This window comes from Herpailurus yagouaroundi, unplaced genomic scaffold (genome assembly GCF_014898765.1).
Source record: "Herpailurus yagouaroundi ecotype Mexico unplaced genomic scaffold, PumYag 182, whole genome shotgun sequence".
Classification (NCBI taxonomy): domain Eukaryota; kingdom Metazoa; phylum Chordata; class Mammalia; order Carnivora; family Felidae; genus Herpailurus; species Herpailurus yagouaroundi.
Genome location: NW_024412413.1, coordinates 59,557,445 through 59,579,192, shown reverse-complemented (window position 1 = coordinate 59,579,192; position 21,748 = coordinate 59,557,445). Strand labels below are relative to the sequence as shown.

Sequence of the window (21,748 nt, the reverse complement as noted above, 5' to 3'; positions counted from 1 at the left end):
TTTTCTTAAGACCTTCTCCATCAAATCTTCCACCTGAGTCTTCAAAGTAGACTGGTTGGTTCATTATTCAGGGTCCTAAAAGGAAACAGATTGCATATCCAAATTGAGTAATTTGAGAAAGATTTAATAAAGAGACTGTTTACAAATGGGTTGAAGGAAACCAGTGAGAGAGCAGAGTACCCTATAGCCAGCAATTCCAGAGCCTACATTAGTTCATCACCTCTAGGTCTAATAGGGCAAAGTATTGAGAGAGAATACCAGAATCTAAGAGTAGCTATATGGAGGGAACTGTGGGCTGCAGTAGTATGCAGCCAAATCATGGTGTTTTGGCAGGAGCTAGGGAAATAAATACTCTGACCTCCTTCTCCTCCTGCCCTTTGATTTTCTGCTGGTATACATCTGGTTACCCAAACCCAGCTGGAAGCCAGAGGGCAAGGGAGCCTGTGCATGCACTCTATATGGTCAGCTTCCTGGTACACAAAGCAAGGTGAGCAAGAATGGTGAGTGGATCTGGAAAGGCAAATAGATTCCTGGGTAGCATTCTGTGGTTACATGCTTAACTGAGGATTCTATAGTCATTTTGGCTTAGGGCTTTTAAATGTCTATTGTATACTTGAGACCCAGTTTGAATACCACCTGGTATAAATGTAAGAAACTGGCTGGAGGCCATATGGTTGGTGTACCTTACTGTTCCCATCTTGGTATTCAAGAGATGCGGGGAAACAGATTGCTGTTCTAGTGGTAAGAGCCATGAAAGAGGAGGAGGAGATGAGGAGCTAGAGATGGTGTCAGGTTTACTTGAGTTCAGAGGAAGTAGTAGAAAGTGCCGAGTCAGCTTTTAAAATCAGCTATGGTGGGGCACCTGGGTGGCTCAGCTGTTAAGTGTCTGACTTCGGCCGAGGTCGTGATCTCAAGGTTCATGAGTTCAAGCCCCGCGTCGGGCTCTGTGCTGACAGCTCAGAGCCTGGAGCCTGCCTCAGATCCTGTATCTCCTCCACTCTCTGCCTCTCCCCCACTTGCACTCTGTCTCTCTCAAAAATAAATAAAAATTAAAAAAAAATCCTTAAAATCAATCAGCCAACTATGGTAGACAGATATGAGGTATGTATTCTCTGGCGCAGGCTCTGCATTTTCCAGAGATGCCTTTTTTGTTTTAGTTTTAATATTGTTAGTGTTTGTTTTTAGGAAAGGGGGACTGTAAGATAATAGCCCCCTTTTTTCCCCATAAAGCTTAATTAATTAATTTAGAGCACAAGTGTAGGAGGGTCAGAGGAAGAAGAAGAGAATCTTAAGCAGGCTCCATGCTCAGCACAGAGCTCAACTTGGGGCTCAGTTCCACGACCTTAGGATCGTGACCTGAGCCAAAATCAAGAGTTGGATGCTCAACCAGTTGAGCCACCCAAGTGCCCCAAAGCTTTTTTTTTGTTTTTGTTTTTAATCTCTACACCAAACATGGGGCTCAAACTCATGACCCCAAGGTCAGGAATCATGTGCTCTTCTGCCAGCCAGGCGCCCCGGAAATATCCCTTTCTTGTTCTGATATGTTTTAATGGTTAATCTATATTTCCACTTGAATTTCAATAAATACATTAATATCATGACTTTTTTATCTGGAAATGAAGTGTGGTGATGCCAGCCTAGGCTGAATTCTGTGCTAGTCCATGCTACCTGTGGTTGCCTGACATCTCAAGATGTTTTTAGTGGTTGGAATGTGCTCCTCTTTCCACCCATCCCCATCAAATTTTTACAACAGCTTTGTTGATATATAATTCACATACCATACAAATCACCCATTTAAAGTGTACAGTTCAGTGGCTTTTAGTGTTTTCACAGAGTTTGCATGCATTACCATAATCAGTTTTAGGACATTTTCATTACCCCCCAAAAGGAACCCCACTAACTTAACCACCAGCCCCTCCTACCCCCACCCCCTGCTGCCATTCTCTCATTACTCACCTCTCACAGTCATAGGTAATCTCTAATCTGCTAATCTAGAATAGATTTGCCAGTTCTAGACATTTCATATGAATGGAATCATACAATATGGGGTTCTTTGTGACTGACTCTTCAGTTTGCATGTTTTCAAGGTTCATCCATATATCTGTACTTCATTCTTTCTTATAGCTGAATAATAGTTTCATGTATGGATATACTACATTTTATTTATCCATTCATCAGTTGATAGACACTTTTGTTGTTACCACTTTGGGCTACTATAAAAAATGCTATGAAATTTGTGTACAGGTTTTGTGTGGACATAATTTTTTTAATTCTCTTGGGTACATACCTAGGAGTGAAATTGCTGGGTCATATGATAACTCTGTGCTTAACTGTTTTAGGAATTGTCAAACTGTTTTTCAAAGCAGCTGTATCATTTTATGTTCCCATCAGCAGTGTAGAAGGGTTCCAAATTCTTTACATTCTCACCAACACTTGTTATTTTTTATTATAACATCAAACTTAGAACTTTTGATTAAAGTCATAATCCTTATATTCTAGCCATCCTAGTAGATATAAAGTGGTATCTCATTATGATAATGATTTGCATTGCCATAAAGCTCCTTATTAAGAATTTAATATCCTACACATCCTTCAAGATACAGCTGTCTTTTTGGGGGGTGCCCAGGTGGCTCAGTTTGTTGAGCATCTGGGTCTTGGTTTTGGCTGAGGTCATGATCTCATGGTTCGTGGGTTGAAGCCCTGCAACAGGCTCTGTGCTGACCACTTGGAGCCTGCTTGGGATTCTCTGTCTCCCTCTCTCTGTGTCCCTCCCCAGTTCATGCATGTAATGTCTTTCTCAAAGCTAAATAAACATTAAAAAGTAAAGATACAACCATCTTTTTTGAGAAACTTTTTCCTCAGGATTTAACTGTTTTTTCTTTCATACTCTTGTACAATTTTGCTTGGATCCCCGTTAGCACACATATGTCATTCTGCTAGTTATCTAGATTGTAAGCTCTGGTTTGTGAATTCCTTAATGGCTCCTTGTGGGTGTGTGTTTAAATTTATTATGAAATATTTCACTCCTACTCTTACGCATTTGTGAGTCCCCACTGCATCACGTAGGGCTTGCACATAGTTGGTATTCAGATATTTATTGACTGACTCAAATAGTGCAAAGGGTCTCGTGAATGATTATCAGGAGGTCTGATATTTCTCAGGGAAAGTCAACTTTCTTTTATTAGGAGATACTATGATGGAATCAAGGAAATAATGTATTTTAGACAAAAATGTTCAGATATAAGGGCACTCAGTCAGTTAAGCATCTGACTTGATTTTGGCTTATGTCACAATCTCACGGTACGTGGGTTCGAGCCCTGCATCAGGCGCCACCCTGGCAGTGCAGAGCCTGCTTGGGATTCTCTCTCTCTGCCTCTCCCCCACTCACACTTGCTCTGTCTCAAAATAGATAAAAAAACTTAAAAAAAATGTTTAGATATATCATATGTCCTAGAGATCATTGGCTCCAGGGACATGTCTTATCCATATTCAAGTTGCAATAGGAATTTTGATGTCAGGCTAGTGGATTGTATATCTTTGAGATTCTTTAGGGGTTTATTAAAATGATACACAATTAGAGGCACCTGGGTGGCTCAGTCGGTTAAGCAACTGACTTTGGCTTAGGTCATGATCTCTCATGGTTCGTGAGTTTGAGCCCCACATCGGGCTCTGTGCTGACAGCTCAGAGCCTGGAGCCTGCTTTGTGTTCTGTGTCTCCCTCTCTCTCCCTGCCCCTCCCCTGCTTGTGCTCACTCTCTGTCTCAAAAATAAATAAGTAAACATTAAAAAACAAAAAAAAGGTAACACAATTAGCAAATCCCCTAAGTTTGTTTTACTCCTTTTAGTTAATGTCCATGCCTGTATACTGTGTGCTAGGAACTTAGCTAGCTGGGATGAGGTTTTCTCCTGCTTTGATGATAATGTTAAGGGCCCAGGATGGGGATAACCTTGATGGCAAATGAATGGATATAGGATTTTCAAATTTTTTGAAATGCAAAATGAATGCTTGATCAGAATCTAATTTTCAGAATAAAGACAGTGTTTTACTTACATTATAATTTAGTTAACAAGTATCTTATCTGACTGGATCATTCTTTTAAAGATCTGATGAAAACTTAGTGATTGGGGGATAGCTGGCTGGCTCAGTTGGTACAGCAGGCTGCTCTTGATCTCAGGTCATGAGTTCAAGCCCCATGTTGGGCATGGAGCCTACTTAAAAAAAAAAAAACAGGGGCTCCTGGGTGGCGCAGTCGGTTAAGCGTCCGACTTCAGCCCGGTCACGATCTCGTGGTCCGGGAGTTCGAGCCCCGCGTCAGGCTCTGGGCTGATGGCTCAGAGCCTGGAGCCTGTTTCCGATTCTGTGTCTCCCTCTCTCTCTGCCTCTCCCCCGTTCATGCTCTGTCTCTCTCTGTCGCAAAAATAAATAAACGTTGAAAAAAAAAATTAAAAAAAAAAAACAAAAAAAAAAACTTCGTGATTGGTAAGTAGGCATCGTATCATCTCTATCATTATGATCTCTTGAAAGAGAGCCAAAGGAAGAACACTGTCTTGTCTCCCAGTTTCCTATAACTCAGCAAGACCGGAAACATAAAATTCATGCTACAGGAAGAGGGGAGTTTGATTTTTTGGTTTTTTTTTCCCCTGGTTGAAGTTGAAGGAGTTATACATTTCTGTTTCCCCATCCTAACAGCCCTTCCCCAGGTATTTATCCCTAGATATTCTTTTTTATTTTTAATTTTTTTTTAACGTTTATTTATTTTTGAGACAGAAAGAGACAGAGCATGAACAGGGGAGGACCAGAGAGAGGGAGACACAGAATCTGAAACAGGGTCCAGGCTCTGAGCTGTCAGCACAGAGCCCGACGTGGGGCTCAAACTCACGGACCGCAAAATCATGACCTGAGCCGAAGTCGGCCGCTTAACTGACTGAGCCACCCAGGTGCCCCTATCCTTAGATATTCTTAATGGGATATATCACAGCGTTCTCTGCACATCCTTTTAAATACCACCTTACCAATCATTTAATTAGGCTTTTTCCTCACCTTCCTTCATGTCTAATATTGTCTAAATACTCTCATCATCTCTGGTCTCCCACCTCTCCGAACCAGCTTTGATAATGCAATTGAGATATGTGATACCGTTTCTCTGCAGTAAACCCATAATCTTTCCTATTCACTTCCAGAATTAAATCTCCTTCTTAAGAAGACTGGTACTGGTACTCTTTTACTGGGTAACTATATGTATTTCTTTGATACATAATATGCTAGCATCCTTTATTTCTGAAGGCTTTTTTTTCTGTTTTGTTTTTTAGAGAGAATGAGTGGGGGAAAAGGAGAGAAATAATTTTTTTAAATTTATTTTTTGAGAGAGCGTGTGAGCGTTCATGGGCATACCAGCGGGGGAGTGGCAGAGGGAGAGAATCTCAAGCAGGCTGCACACTCAGTGCAGAGCCCACCAAGGGGGCTTGATCCTGCAACCCTGGGATCAGGACCTGAGCCGAGATCAAGAATTGGTCGCTCAACCAATGGAGCCACCCAGGCATTTCCTCTGAAGGCATATTTAATAATCTCATGTATCTAAGATTCTAGGCCAAATGTGAGGGACTTTGTTTAAAGAATTCACATTAACATTGGAATTATAGGGCATAGTACAGTTCTGAATCATGTTCTACATGGCCACTAATCCAAATGACTTCAGGAGTTTCACCTACATGAATACAAACCAAGGTTATAAGTAAAAACTTACCTATCTTTCTTTTTCTTCTGGGAGCAAAACAAAATTACATGTCATTCAAAAGGATGAAGTTAATTGATAGATACTATAGTAGATTTATATCCCTTCCTGAAGAGAACCTGGTATACTAACAAGTCAGCCATTTTAGTTTCTCTAATAACCCTGAATTTTATCCTCACATGAAAATGACATGTTTTAGGGCATAACTGTAAAAAGCAAATTAGCTTTAAGATTTATGGTCTGCTTTGAGCTATGAAATCTTCCATAGTTCAGCAGGATTAAGGGAAGAAATATCTTGCGCTTCACTTTGTAGGTTAGGCCTGACAGATGACCAGTGACCTCAGAGAACTATTTCAGTAGGAGTCAAGAGAGATAAAACTGCCCTGTCCTTCCCTTACTGATAAGAATATCTCAGTTCTCTGGACCTTTCTAAATACTACCTTTTTCTCTCTTACATAGGTAAACATGGATTTTTAGTTTACATTAGTTATTATGTCTCTCCAAATCATTTTGTTTTGGGAAGCCAGATAAGCTATTCTTAGGGGCTTTCTCAGCTGTTTGTTTGTTTTTTTTTCCTTCTCTTGGATTGTCTTACCTTTCAAAATGAATAAATAAATATATATACCATTTCTCTTTGGAGCCAAACCTATGTGGCAATTTCAGAAGCTGCATAAAAATATCAAGAGACAAGGGGCGCCTGGGTGGCGCAGTCGGTTAAGCGTCCAACTTCAGCCAGGTCACGATCTCGCGGTCCGTGAGTTCGAGCCCCGCGTCGGGCTCTGGGCTGATGGCTCAGAGCCTGGAGCCTGTTTCCGATTCTGTGTCTCCCTCTCTCTCTGCCCCTCCCCCGTTCATGCTCTGTCTCTCTCTGTCCCAAAAATAAATAAACGTTGAAAAAAAAAATTAAAAAAAAAAATATAAAGAGACAAAAGTCGTGGTTTTTTTTTTTTTTTTTCATTTTTCGTTTTCTGGTTTTTGGTTTTTGTTTTTTTTTTTTTTCTTTTCTTAGCCATATCTTTTTTCCTAGGAATTTTTCTGGCCTACAGCAAGTTTATTATTGACTAAGCCATATTTTTAAATTATAGCTAAGACCTTAGTATTAAAACCAAGGTTTATAGCTATGTAGCAAATCAATAATTTAAGTTTATTTCTTTACTTAGTAACCCTTGTGTTCTTTTCTGGACAGTACTGGCATCCTTGATACTTTCTGTTAGACATATTCTCTCATATTGGGACAGGGGATAAACTCAGGCAAATGGTCTCCTGTGCCAGTGCTTGGCACATGGTCTTATGACACTAGAGTTGCTTTTTCTGTTTTGTTGGTGTCATCATTATCATCATCATCATCACCCCAGGCATAGAATATCCTTTGGCTTTCTCAGCCTAAGGATAAACAATAGTAATTCCTTAGAGATGAGGAAAGACCTATATTATTGAATGATCTCCAGTAGTGATCTTGCTCTGAACTCTGGAACAGCCATGATTAGAATATAGGTCACAGTTTTCTTAACTGTACTTAATTTTTTTTAATGTTTATTTTTGAGAGAGACAGAGTATGAGCAGGGGAGGGGCAGAGAGAGAGGAAGACAATCTGAAGCAGGCTTCAGGCTCCAAGCTGTCAGCACAGAGCCCGACACAGGGCTCGAACTCGCAAACTGTGAGATCATGACCTGAGCCGAAGTCGGAGGCTTAACCTACTGTGCCACCCAGGTGTCCCTTGACTGTACTTTAAATCGGGTGGTGCGATTATGATAGTAATGATAATAGAGGGGGCCTAGACCCACTAGTATTTGATTATTATTGCAGATCTAGTAATTCAGTGGAGATTTCAATGTCATTCAGTTTTTTTTTTTAATGTTTGTTTATTTTTTTTTAATTTTTTTTTCAACGTTTATTTATTTTTGGGACAGAGAGAGACAGAGCATGAACGGGGGAGGGGCAGAGAGAGAGGGAGACACAGAATCGGAAACAGGCTCCAGGCTCTGAGCCATCAGCCCAGAGCCTGACGCGGGGCTCCAACTCACGGACCGCGAGATCTTGACCTGGCTGAAGTCGGACGCTTAACTGACTGCGCCACCCAGGCGCCCCTAATGTTTGTTTATTTTTGAGAGACAGAGCGCAAATGGGGGAGGGGCAGAGAGAGAGGGAGACACAGAATCTGAAGCAGGCTCCAGACTCTGAGCTGTCAGCACAGAGCCCAACGCAGGGCTCGAACTCACAAACTGCGAGATCATGACCTGGGCTGAAGTCAGATGTTCATCCGACTGAGCCACCCAGGCGCTGGCAAAAAAGTAGTGCAATTTTTAGAGCTGAATGTATGACCTTTAGGGTTTTTTTTTGCCCTATTTTTGTCTTGTCTGAAAGTTGCTAAAAAATACACCACGCCTCATGCACCCTCCTGCACTTATTGACTGTATAATGTGACTGTCACCATCATCATATGGATGATCATCATTACCACTGTCACATGGATTGTTCTGTATGGGAGATCTTAGTGTAAGCGCTGGCAAAGAGAGGGGGACAGGGATAGGAAATATAAATGTTGTGTCGGTAGTAGGTCATGAGTCTCGTCCATCCCAGAATGTGATATTGGGTCTCTTCTTCTTTGCTGCAGGGATAAACTGTGTGTGTGCAAGCAGGTACACATTTTTATTGTGTACAGTGATAAAGATAGGAAAATACCTGCTTCAACATATTTTAGCTCAAGCAAAGATTTTAATTTGGAGGTTTGCTAAAGGTCAGGGGCATAAATATAAGAGGCACATTTCATATTAAAGATTCTTTGGGGTGAAGATTTTCACTCTTTGATATTCATGTTTCTCTTTTTCTTCTGTTATTGCTCTACTTCCTCAACACCACCACCAAAAAGAGAATGGGGTGAAAAACCTGGAGATGAAACTAGCATTTGAGAGGGAAGTAATTCCAAATAGATTTATACTGTGAAGTGCTTTGAGCCTAGGGAGAACTGGAATATGAGTGTGAGGTAGTAAAATGCATGATATTATAGGTAACTATGCAAATTTAGAGTATTATGAACCAAATATAAATGTAAACACTAAAAGCCTGATTAGAACATAAAGAGTTAAAATATTCATGAAGGAATGGATCCATGCTCCAGCCAACCTGGTATTTTCCTCTAATAGAAGTACCAAAAAAAAAAAAAAAAAAAAATACTGTAGCCCAGTCTGGTTGCTTGTCCTGGTATCAGTAGTGAAAGATTTGGGATGCTTCATCCCAAATCTTGGGTTTCCTTGACCATAATGTAGCTGTTGTTCATTCACTTAAACTTTAAAACATTTATAAGTAACTTAGGACTAAATTCTTATTACTAAGGTAACAAATTTCAGTTTTTACTGGTAATTAGTATTTTTACGTGGGCATTAGTATTTCATTTTATTTGTCTAAGTTTATAGTAATGTTCAAGTTCCAGGTATTTTGCAGTTCACATATTCTACAGTTTTTTGAATAATCTGTGTTAAACTTACTTATACTTCCATGATTTGATAAATTTTTATTATTTCCTCTTCATCATTTTTTAAAATATTTATTATTTTTGAGAGAGAAACAGCAAGCAGGGAAGAGAGAGAGGAAGACACAGTGTCGGAAGCAGGCTACAGGCTCTGAGCTGTCAGCACAGAGCCTGACGCGGGGCTCGAATTCACAGACTGTGAGATCATGACGTGAGCTGAAGCCGGCTGCTTAACCGACTGAGCCACCCAGGCACCCCTTCTCTTTATCATTTTTAAGTGGAATCTAGATTTCATTAGCCCTGTCTCATTACATAAGTTACTTAAGAGGCATACGTTGTGTTCTTCAGTATCGGTATGATAAAAACATTCCACTATAAGAAAGTACCTTTTTTTTTTTTTTTTTTTTTACATTTATTTATTTTTGAGAGACAGAGACAGAGCACAAGTTGGGGAGGGGCAGAGAGAGAATGAGACACAGAATCCGAAGCACGATCCAGGCTCTGAGCTGTCAGCACAGAGCCCGATGTGGGGCTTGAACTCACAAACCACGAGATCATGACCTGGGCTGAAGTCAGTTGCTTAACTGACTGAGCCACCCAGGCGCTCCCAAAGTACCTTTTTTTAAAACCTTTAACAAGCTTATTTTGGCCTCTCATTATTCCTGAAACATAGGTAAGACAGTTATGTATTTTCTTATTCTATGGCAGAATGGCAGAGAGGAATATCTTTAGTTTCTGTTTTGTTTTTGTTTTTTAATTCTCTATTGAGTTAATTGCTATTAAAGTTTGGAATCATTCTTTGCAAGGAGCCAGGATCTTCCTCACTCTCCAGTATTTAAATGTATAATCTTCTGATCTTGTGTTGCTCATGTCTCTCTGCAGCCATATGTGTCACTGTCTCAGCAAATGGCACCACCTAGTCCAAGCAGCAGTACCCCTAACAGCAACAGTGGGAGCAATGGAAGTGACCAGCTGAGCAAAACCAACCTCTATATCCGGGGATTGCAACCAGGCACTACTGACCAAGACCTTGTCAAATTGTGCCAGTCGTAAGTTGGCAGACATGTGGGTAGGCTTCGAGGGACAGTACAGGTTTGGCAATACTGACTTCTTGACAAATACTCTTGTCCTGAAATGCAGTATTATTTGTCACAAGATTTCTTAGCAGCCCCTCTTAAATTCTACCTGTTATTAATACATGAAACCTTCTTGCGTTTCTCTGAGGAAAGCCAGCATAGGGCTGGCCTTTGAAGCCTAATAGGTGACTGTGTACTCAGAACTGATGGTCTTTGTGGAAAGATTCCCATCCTTACACCTCAAATTGAAATGCTCAGTATCTCTAAAGATACTGATTAGAAGACAGTGAGAGTTGGCAGTGCAGTAGGGATAGAAGAAAGTGGAAGTAACCAATTGAATTGTACATTTTAGGAGAGTTTCTGCTGATAGAAGTAATCTCAGTGAACCAGAGGAGCTCTCAAATTAGTGGATAAAGGAGACGGTGGAGAAAGAGGCTGACACTCTGCATATACCCCCCTAAAGACCTTTGGGGTTCTTCAGAGTGGATTTGAGTCATGAGGTAGAGATAACTACAATGGAATTAGCCCAGTTAAGAATGCTAGAAAAATTTGCAAGAGTCCAAAGATGCGAACTCCGTTCCATTTGGCAGAAAAATACGTGTTTCAAATGATACATTTGGGGGAATGGTTATAGGAAGAAGTCTGGGGGTAGGGAAGAGGAAAATTGATTTTGGGTAGGGAATGGTAGAAAGAAATAGAAATAGGAACCTTAGACTGTGTAATTACCATTACAAAAAAAACTTTTATCGACATATAACACACATAAAGTACACAAATCATAAGTGTATATACAGCAGTGACTTTTCATAAGGTAAACGTATCCTCGCAACAGTCCCTTGTAACCAGATCAAGAAGAACATTACTGGGGTGCCTGGGTGACTCAGTAAAGCATCTGACTCATGATCTTGGGGTCATGAGTTCAAGCCCCACGTGGGGTATGGAGTGTACTTAGAAAAAAAAATGAAAAGGAAAAGAACATTACCCACTCTTTGGAAGCCCACTTGTCAGTTTCTATCCCCCCACCTCCAAACAAAGATCTACTGGTTTTTTTTTAACTTATTTATTTTGAGAGAGAGAGAGAACGGGGAAGTGGGGGAGGGGTAGAGAGAGGGAGAGAGAGAATCCCAGGCAGGCTCCATGCTGTCAACACAGAGCCCAATGTGGAGCTCAATCCCATGAACCCGTGAGATCATGACCTGAGCCGAGTCAGACACTTAACCGACTGAGTCACCCAAGCGCCCCTCTACTGTCTGTATTCTAAATGATTGATTGGTGTGGTTTGTTTGAACTTCATATAAACAATGATACAGCATACATGCCCTTTTATGTCTGGCTTCTTTTGTTCAGTGTTATTTGTGAAATTCATTCATATGAATTATAATAAAACTTTGTTTATTCTTATTGCTTTATAGAATTCCATCATAGGAATACACCATAGTTTATTTGCCCATTCTACTGTTGCTGGACATTTGAGTTGTTTCCAATTTGTGACTATTATCTATATGAATAGTGCTGCCATGAACTTGTACATGTGTTTTGATGTACGTATGTGTTGGGTTTATACCTAGGAGTAAAATTGCTGAGTCATAGGATATACATTTGTTCAGCTTTTGTAGATACTACTAAATAATTTTCTGAAGTGGTTAAACTAATTCAAAATCCCACAACAGTATGTGTAAAGTTCCAGCTGTTCCAAATCCTGGAAAGGCAGAACATTCTGCCCCCAAAATATAGGTGTAAGAGGCATCAGAGATGCTTTATAAATCCTTTACTCTTCTGAGGTTTGGTCCATGCAAATCATAGGGATTTTTGCTGGTACCAGGTTGCATAGATTCAGTCTCTAAAGGCTAGATGTATGTATGAAACTGTTTTTTTGTTTTGTTTTGTTTACCTCAGATTACCTTGGTTAAAAGGTATTTTATTAAAAAAAATTTTTTTAACGTTTTTTTTTTTTAATTTTTTTTTTAATTTTTTTTTTCCAACGTTTTTTTATTATTTATTTTTGGGACAGAGAGAGACAGAGCATGAACGGGCAAGGGGCAGAGACAGAGGGAGACACAGAATCAGAAACAGGCTCCAGGCTCTGAGCCATCAGCCCAGAGCCCGACACGGGGCTCGAACTCACGGACCGCGAGATCGTGACCTGGCTGAAGTCGGACGCTTAACCGACTGCGCCACCCAGGCGCCCCTAACGTTTATTTTTTTGAGAGAGAGAGATAGGGTGTGAGGTGAGAAGGGGCAGAGAGAGAGGGAGGGAGACAGAATCTGAAGCAGGCTCCAGGCTCTGAGCTGTCAGCACAGAGTCTGATGCAGGGTAGAACCCACGATCCGTGAGATCATGACCTGAGCCAAAGTCCAGCGCTTAACCAACTGAGCCACCCAGGAGCCCCGAAAGGTATTTTAAATGAGAGTGAGGGAACTTAGTCTAGGACTAGTAATTTTTGAGGGGAATGGGAATTGGCAGAAATGTTGGTTTGTGAAGGAAAAGGCTATCATATCAGTCTAATTCCTTGATTTCTGCATGCTGGGTTTCTTGCACGAAACATAATATGCTACAAAAATCTTCTCATTTCACAAGACAGACAAAACTCACTTCTACTTCACAATACTTTTAGACTTTCACTTTGCCCTTCACAACAGTTGCCTAATCTTTGGCCGTGTCTGAAGAAGGGATGAGAATAGTCAGGGTCATCATATAGGATGGAACCGAGGAGCTCAATAGGAGACTATAGAGACGTAGAAATGAGGCAGGGAAAGAATAGGTGCTAGATGAGTTATGACAAAAAGGAGGCTGAGAAGAACAGGTGGCTGGAGCCCTGCTGGATGCTGCAAGCTGGGAGTTAAACCTTTCTAGGAAGGGTGTTTCCCATGCATAGAAGGACTTCCTGTTTTCTTCCTAGTTATCTCTCTCTGGGTTGTAGGGGAAGTGAATATTCTTGGATCCTAAACCCTGGTGGGCAGGAAGAAAAGGCATGGAGTGTAGGACTGGAATCCTTGTTCTCTTGGAGGGGCTTCTTCTTCCAAGGAGGAAGCAAACCCAAACCGTCTGTTGCCAACTGCAGTGCAGACTCTGAGCTCTAGGTCTCAACCTGCTCAGACCCACAGCCAGCTCCACCTTGGGGCCTTGGTAGGGATAGCAACCTGTATGCCCTCTGGCCAGTCTCCTGCATCCCTTCCCTTGCCTAAGTTTGGGAAAGAATCCAAATATGTAGTCCTGAAGGGCTAGGATCATCATATTCATCCCCACCCCCATTTTGATGTGTTCTTTTCCCAGCCTCCAAGGCATTACTTGGCTTTTTCTGTCTAATCCATTGGATGACAGAAGCCCCACCAAAAAAGTCAGTGAGAGCCTGCCCAGGAACAAAACAAATATATCAGTCATCATATGTTCTTTAGGGATGAGAGGGGAAGTGAAAAACAAAACACTTGTTTGGGGTATTGGTCTCAAATTCAGTCCCTGCCAGCTGTTTTCAGGTAAATCCTATACTTCTGATTCTATTAGTGATTTCTGTTCTGTATCTTTAATATTTTCACCCTCCTAGGGTGGGATGTAGAGATATCTTTCTAGTGGAACACTTCTTTTTTTTTTTTTTTTTTTAATTTTTTTTTTTCAACATTTATTCATTTCTGGGACAGAGAGAGACAGAGCATGCACGGGGGAGGGGCAGAGAGAGGGAGACACAGAATCGGAAACAGGCTCCAGGCTCTGAGCCATCAGCCCAGAGCCCGACGTGGGGCTCGAACTCACAGACCGCGAGATCGCGACCTGGCTGAAGTCGGACGCTTAACCGACTGCGCCACCCAGGCGCCCCTCTAGTGGAACACTTCTAATATGATCCTGACCTGGGATACTCCACTGCTGAGTTTGGGGGACTCCACATGACTGCTGCAAAAGTATAATTTTCAAAAAGTTGAAAAACATTATTCTCATACAAATATAGGTAAACACATGCCCAAGATTTATTTCATTCATTAATAAGGGAGCCAGCGGGATGGTAAAATGGATTCAAAGACATTTGAGGGACTGAATATTTATAGATACTGAAGAAATAATGTTGGAATAAGATTCCTAGGTTATAGGGGTGTCTGGGTGGCTCAGTTGGTTAAGCATTCAACTCTTTATCTCAGTTCAGGTCTTGATCTCAGGGTTGTGAGTTCAAGCCCTGCATTGGGCTCATGGTATGAAGCCTACTTAAAAAAAAAAAAAAAAAAAAAAAGATTGGGGGCACCTGCATGGCTCAGTCAGTTAAGTGCCGGACTTTGGCTCAGGTCATGATTTCATGGTTCGTGGGTTTGAGCCCCTTGTCGGGCTCTGTGCTGACAGCTCAGAGCCTGGAGCCTGCTTCGGATTCTGTGTCTCTGTCTCTGCCCCTTCTCGGTTTACACATACACACACACACACACACACACACACACACACACACACACACTCTCTCTCTCTCTCTCTCTCTCTCTCTCTCTCTCTCAAAAATAAATGTTAAAAAAAAAAAGATGGCTGGGTTATATACAAAACTGGTTCATATCCTATAGGACAATATAAAACAGGAATTTTTGGGATCTCTTTTCTACTGGACAGAAATTATTTGCATTTACTGGACAAAATCTATAAGTTAATATGTATCTTCACAAGGCCTGGACCCTAAGCAGTAGTAAACAGTAAGTCAAAAAAAGAAACATCCCCCTAGATAATTAAATATATTTCAAGTAGGCCTTTTAGACAGTGTTTCAGAATGACATTGAAAGGATACACGATCTTTACTTTACCTTACCGTCAAGTTTTGGGTAATTTCTTAACACTGCTGTTGCACCTGGTTTTGTACCCACTCACCTCCCTAACATGCTCAAATCTTGACAGTGAGAAATAGAAGGCTTAGAATAAAGTAAAGCAGGACAGAGAACCATTTGCACTAAAGTTGAAGTTTCTTGACTGTAGTAACGATGATAATAGTAGTTAAGAACTTTCAAGCGTTTACCATATGGTAGACATTAGTGCTTTATATCCATGAACTCATTTCGTATTCCCAACAATCCTATCTCTGCTTTACAGATGATGGGACTGAGGCCCATAGGGGTTAAATGACTTGTCCGAAATGACATACAGCTATAGAGTGTCAGAACTAGGGTTTGAAACGAGCAGTTTTATACTAGCCAACTGGATCCGACAACACATTAAAAGAATTATTTACCACAATCCAGTGGGATTTGTCCCTGGGATGCAGGGCTGGTTCAATATCTGCAAATCAATCAGTGTGACACATCACATTAATAAAAGAATAAGAACCACATGATCCTCTCAGTAGATGCAGAGAAAGCTTTTGACAAAATACAGCATCTTTTCTTGATAAAAACCCTCAAGAAAGTAGGGATAGAAGGATCATACCTCAAGATCATAAAAGCCATATATACAAAAGATCTACCACCAATATCATCCTCAATGGGGAAAAACTGAGAGCTTCCCCCCTAAGGTCAGGAACACGACAGGGATGTTCCCTCTCACCACTGTTGTTCAACATAGTGTTAGAAGTCCTAGCTTCAGCAGTCAGACAACACAGAGAAAAAGAAGGCATCCAAATTGGCAAGGCAGAAGCAAACTTTCATTCTTCGCAGATGACTTGATAGTCTATGTGGAAAACCCAAAAGATTCCACAAAAAACTGCCAGAACTGATCCATGAATTCAGCAAAGTTGCAGGTATAAAATCAATGTACAGAAATCTGTTACTTTTTTTTTTTAGTTTTTTTTTTAACATTTATTTATTTTTGAGACAGAGACAGGGCATGAATGGGGGAGGGTCAGAGAGAGAAGGAGACACAGAATCCGAAACAGGCTCCAGGCTCTCAGCTGTCAGCACAGAGCCTGGCTCAGGGCTCGAACTCACAGACCATGAGATCATGACCTGAGCCGAAGTCGGACGCTTAACCGACTGAGCCACCCAGGCGCCCCTACATTTCTATATACCAATAATGAAGCAGCAGAAAGAGAAATCAAGGAAGCGATCCCATTTACTATTGCACCAAAACCCGTAAAATACCTAGGAATAAATCTAACCAAAGAGGTGAAAAATCTATACACTGAAAACTATAGAAAATTTATGAAGGAAATTGAAGAAGATACAAGGAAATGGAAAAACATTCCATGCTCATGGATTGGAAGAACAAATATTGTTAAAATGTTGATACTACCCAAAGCAATCTACATATTCATTGCAACCTCTGTCAAAATAACACCAGCATTCTTCACAGAGCTAGAGCAAACAATCCTAAAATTTGTATGGAACCAGAAAAGACCCTGAATAGCCAAAGCAATCCTGAAAAAGAAAACCAAAGCTGGAGGCATCACAATTCTAGACATCAAGATGTATTACAAAGCTGTAATCATCCAGATAGTATGGTACTGGCACAAAAACACTTAGATCAATGGAACAGCATAGAGAACCCAGAAATGGACCCACAAATGTATACCCAACTAATCTTTGACAAAGCAGGAAAGAATATCCAATGGAATAAAGACAGTCTCTTCAGCAAATGGTGTTGGGAAAACCGGACAACAACATGCAGAAGCCTTCACCTGGACCACTTTCTTACGCTATATACAAAAATAAACTCAAAATGGATGAAAGACCTAAATGTAAAACTGGAAGCCATCAGAATCCTAGAGGATGAAACAGGCAACAACCTCTTTGATATTGGCCATAGCAGCATCTTACTTTACATGTCTCCAGAAGCAAGGGAAACAAAAGCAAAAATGAGCTATTGGGACCTCATCATAATAAAAAGCTTCTGCACAGTGAAGGAAACAGTCAACCAAACTAAAAGGCAACTGACGGACTAGGAGAGGATATTTGCAAATGACATATCAGATAAAGGGTTAGTATCCAAAATCTATAAACAACTTATCAAACTCAATACCCAAAAAACAAATAATCCAGTGAAGAAATGGGCAAAAGACATGAATAGACACTATTCCAAAGAAGGCTACTGGAATTATTCCCCTATTCCAGATGGCTAACAGACACATAAAAAAATCCTCAACATCACTCTTTATCAGGGAAATACAAATCAAAACCATAATGAGATACCATCTCACACCTGTCAGAATGGCTAAAATGAACAACTCAGACAACCACCAATGTTGGCAAGGATGTGGAGAAAAAGGAACTGTTTTGCACTGCTGGTAGGAATGCAAACTGATGCAGCCACTTTGGAAAGTAGTATGGAGGTTCCTCAAAAAATTAAAAATAGAATTACCCTACAACCCAAAGGATATTTATCCAAAGGATACTGGTGTGCTGTTTCGAAGGGGCACATGCACCCCAATGTTTATAGCAGTGCTGTCAACGATAGCCAAATTATGGAAAGAGCCTAAATGTCCATCAACTGATGTATGGATAAAGATGTAGTGTGTGTGTGTGTGTGTGTGTGTGTGTGTGTGTGTGTGTGTGTGTGTGTGTGTGTATACACATATATATATATACACACACACACACACGTACATATACATATATATATGTACGTGTGTGTGTGTATATATACATATATATGTATATATACATATATATATGTGATGGAGTAATACTAGGCAATCAAAAAGAATGAAATCTTGCCATTTGCAACAATGTGGATGGAACTAGAGTGTATTATGCTAATGGAAATTAGAGAAAGACAGATATCATATGACTTCACTCCTGTGTGGAATTTGAGGTATAGGACAGATGAACATAAGGGAAGGGAAGCAAAAATAATAAAACAGGGAGGGGGACAACACATAAGAGACTCTTAAATATAGAGAACAAACTGTTGCTGGAGGGGTTTTGGGTGGGGGATGGTCTAATTGGGCAAGGGGCATTAAGGAATGAGCACTGGGTGTTATATGTAGGTGATGAATCACTGGATTCTCCTCCTGAAATCATTATTGCACTATATGCTAACTAACTTGGATGTAAATTAAAAAATAAATTATATAGAAGAAAATTATATATAGAAATTATATAGAAGAAAAAATATAAAGTTATATAGAAAAAATTATATAGAAGAAAAAAATTATATAAAAAGAAAAAGTTTGGCTCAGGTTAACCTTCAATCAGAGGCGGGTAATGGGATGCAGAGAAGAGAAATGTCTATAGGTTTTTCATAGGAATGGTATTTGTCCAGAAGAAGGTAATTGATTATTAAGGATTATATTTAGTCCCCAAGGAATTCCAACCAGAGCTCTGCCCCTACACACACTATGTGGATATCACCAGGCTTCTTTTCCCAAGAAGATTAGTCTCTTCCCACCTAGTATCTAAGTCTTAATTGGGGAAGAAGAGAGAAACATGTTGGTATTGTAGGGACTGCAGTTATGTTATTTCTTGTAGGCATCTTTGGAGAATAGGTTTATATGATGAGCTTGACATTTTAAATTTTTTTTTTCAACATTTATTTATTTTTGGGACAGAGAGAGACAGAGCATGAACAGGGGAGGGGCAGAGAGAGAGGGAGACACAGAATCGGAAACAGGCTCCAGGCTCTGAGCCATCAGGCCAGAGCCCGACGCGGGGCTCGAACTCACGGACCGCGAGATCGTGACCTGGCTGAAGTCGGACGCTTAACCGACTGCGCAACCCAGGCGCCCCGATGAGCTTGACATTTTAAATTTATTTCTTCTTGTTTTTATTAAGGTTTGAGTAGGAACAGTTTAGAAGAAAGGATTCATCCAGATGTCTTGATCTCTGTCCTGTTCTAAATCCCTGCCCCCACATTATCACTTTGCATTTTCTTTTCCCTTAGATATGGCAAGATTGTCTCCACTAAGGCCATACTGGACAAGAGTACAAACAAATGCAAAGGTGAGAGAACAGCTATCTTTGGTGATGGAGAGCACCTATGAGTGAGGCCATCCCTGTCTCTTATCTTTACTGCTCAAAGCTCCTAGTACTCAGTGCTGGGGAGGCATCTCTAAGGTTTTCAGGCTTAAAAGACTAATAGATATTTAGATTGTTTGGTGACCAGATAGCTAGAGCTGAAAATGCTATTTTGGGGACCCAAGGCTAGAAGCGTGCACAGAGTCCCTCAGCCTGTTTTGGACTTCTTGTTTCCCCAGATTGGATGGTGGATATGGGAGGTAAGATTGTTTCTATTTAGTAAAGCATTGTAAATGCCTTGCAGTAGTGGTAGTGGTGCAATGACTTGGTGGGTATTATTTTGTAAGGATGAATTTGTTGAGGTTTCGAGCAGCGCTGGGTGTGGATGGAGGAATAGAAGGAGGTGAAGGACTATCTATTGGGTGGGGTGGGGCTTCTCACAGGTGGCTGGCTGTCTGCAACGGAGAGGCTATATTCCCTACATGCCTGGCATTCCTGGGATGTGGCTAGAAAACAGGAAAGAGTTCGTTAGGGGTGGGGGCTGTGGATTATTAGAAGATCCTAGTTTCTGAAACCTCCTATTTCTTAAGGGGGAGGGAAAAAGGCAAGAACATCACAAGGACCCCATCGCCCTTGGCATGCATAGCTGTAAAATAGACTAAATCTCATGGGGTTTGAAGAGCACGTGGATAACCGCTTGAAACCTCTTAATTTCTTTCTCCCTCCTACCCTGTTACATGGATCATAACTCTTCCTCTGTCTTCTGACAAGCCTGGGCCTCCTGCATCTCTTACACCCCCACCTCCCAGTGATGCTATTTCCCTGTTCCAGGCTATGGCTTTGTGGACTTTGACAGTCCTTCGGCAGCACAGAAAGCTGTCACAGCACTGAAAGCCAGTGGTGTGCAGGCACAGATGGCAAAGGTAAGGGTTCTACCCCATGTCTACTCCTCCTAGCACCAGAGGTCCAATTGTAAGGCTTCCAGAGGGTGTAAGACCATGAATTTGATGGGCAAGGGCCATGTGCAGTAGTTTTTGACTATATCTGACCAAAGAAAGGCTGGGCCAGAGTCCCATTGAGCATCCCTTGGCTGCCAGAGGAAGGTGTTCTTCAAAATCTGTGGTAGGTAGCTCTGTCGACTCTTCCTCTCATCGAGTATTATAAGCAGGTAAGAGGGTCAAGAAGCTTCCCTTCATCCTGCTGTTTCTCCATTTACACCCTGGCCCCACTTCCCTACCAGACAGCTTGTGGTAGTTTAGCAACATTCTATGAAGAAGCCAGTTGTGCAACTCAGAAGTTAAGAAGTGCTCTTCACTTCCCAACACTGTTCCCTTTGCTTGTGCTGGGGGTGGGGTATCTGTAGGGGAATTGTTAGGGGTTGGGGAGAGGGAAGCCACAGCAAGGAAGGAAGCTGACCCTCTTTGTCATGTCTCTGGGGAGCTTTTGTTTTAATCCAGACTACTAGAAAACCTGAGGCTTTTCTCTCCCTTCTGTTTTGAGGCGGGATTGCCCCCTTGCCTTTCTGAAGTCATTGTGAATACTCTGTAGAGCTGATGAGGTGGGCCTGACAGTCACTCTTTTCTGTATGGTTAAAGAAAAACAAAGCCCTGAGGGGAAAGGCAGAAGAGGGATTGAAGTTGCTGGTGACCAGACCCTACTCTCTAGGGCAGTGACTGCTTAAGTTCTTAAAAATACAGCTGTGGGAAGTTATTGCCATTTTGCACATTCTGCCCCCTGGTGGGGGCTCTTCCACCTCTTTCCTCTTTTCTGAGAAAAGCCCTCTGACAATGGCGTTTAGGAGACTTCAGAGTTCCTACGAGATTAGAGCTCTGAGGGCTGCATGGTGACCCCGAGAGCTAAACATCTGCCCCTTAGCACAGCCCCCAGCACATTGCCTTTCCTTTCCCCTTCTCCCTCTTCCTGCTCTCTCTCAGTCGAGAGTGAACAGGCATTCCTACTCAGAGGATTGAACAGGAATTCCTACTCAGAGGATTCTGCTGTGGCCGGAAGAGGAGGGAGGAGGATTGCTTAAAACAGGCCAGCCGGGAAGCAGTGCTGGCCAAGGGAATCCAGTGCTGGGGAGGGAGGAGTAGCTGCTCTGCCTAGTTCTTAAAGAGACAGCCAAAACATCACCAATGACTTCTATTATGGGTGTGTAAAGTACTGGAAATACTGAATCTGCTTTTTTTTTTTTTCCCTCGACTCAACATACAATCCATGGTAGTGACACTAGGTGTTATGAATAGTTAAGATACTCTTTGTTTATGTGGGCCCCTTCCTACTGTCTCTTTTCTGAGATGTCGTATTGTGATGAGGGCTTAGGGTGGGAGAGGGATAAGAGATGTGAGCTTCATTTTCTCACTTTTTTCCCCATAGCAACAGGAGCAGGATCCCACAAATTTATACATATCAAACCTTCCATTATCAATGGATGAACAAGAACTGGAGGGGATGCTGAAGCCCTTTGGCCAGGTTATCTCTACTCGAATCCTTCGAGATACCAGTGGGACCAGCAGAGGGGTTGGCTTTGCAAGGTGAGGGATATCAAGAATGGGAAATGATGAAGTTAATAAAGAATGTCACTTAGAAGATCACCAAAAAAATCTATACTCCCTCCCCCAAGGGACAAA

General features: G+C 41.4%; 1 protein-coding gene across 3 annotated transcripts in view; it reads left to right on the top strand.

Annotated features, from left to right (window-relative positions):
- RBMS2 (RNA binding motif single stranded interacting protein 2) overlaps window positions 1–21,748 on the top strand; it is a 72,634-nt gene that overhangs the window by 29,644 nt on the left and 21,242 nt on the right. For all 3 annotated transcript variants that reach the window (XM_040491698.1, XM_040491697.1, XM_040491699.1), the window contains 4 exons: window positions 10,084–10,250; window positions 19,045–19,103; window positions 19,950–20,041; window positions 21,495–21,652. In XM_040491698.1, coding sequence (XP_040347632.1) covers window positions 10,108–10,250; window positions 19,045–19,103; window positions 19,950–20,041; window positions 21,495–21,652 — 452 coding nt within the window. In that variant the 5' untranslated portion in view covers window positions 10,084–10,107. The remainder of the gene's footprint in view (window positions 1–10,083; window positions 10,251–19,044; window positions 19,104–19,949; window positions 20,042–21,494; window positions 21,653–21,748) is intronic.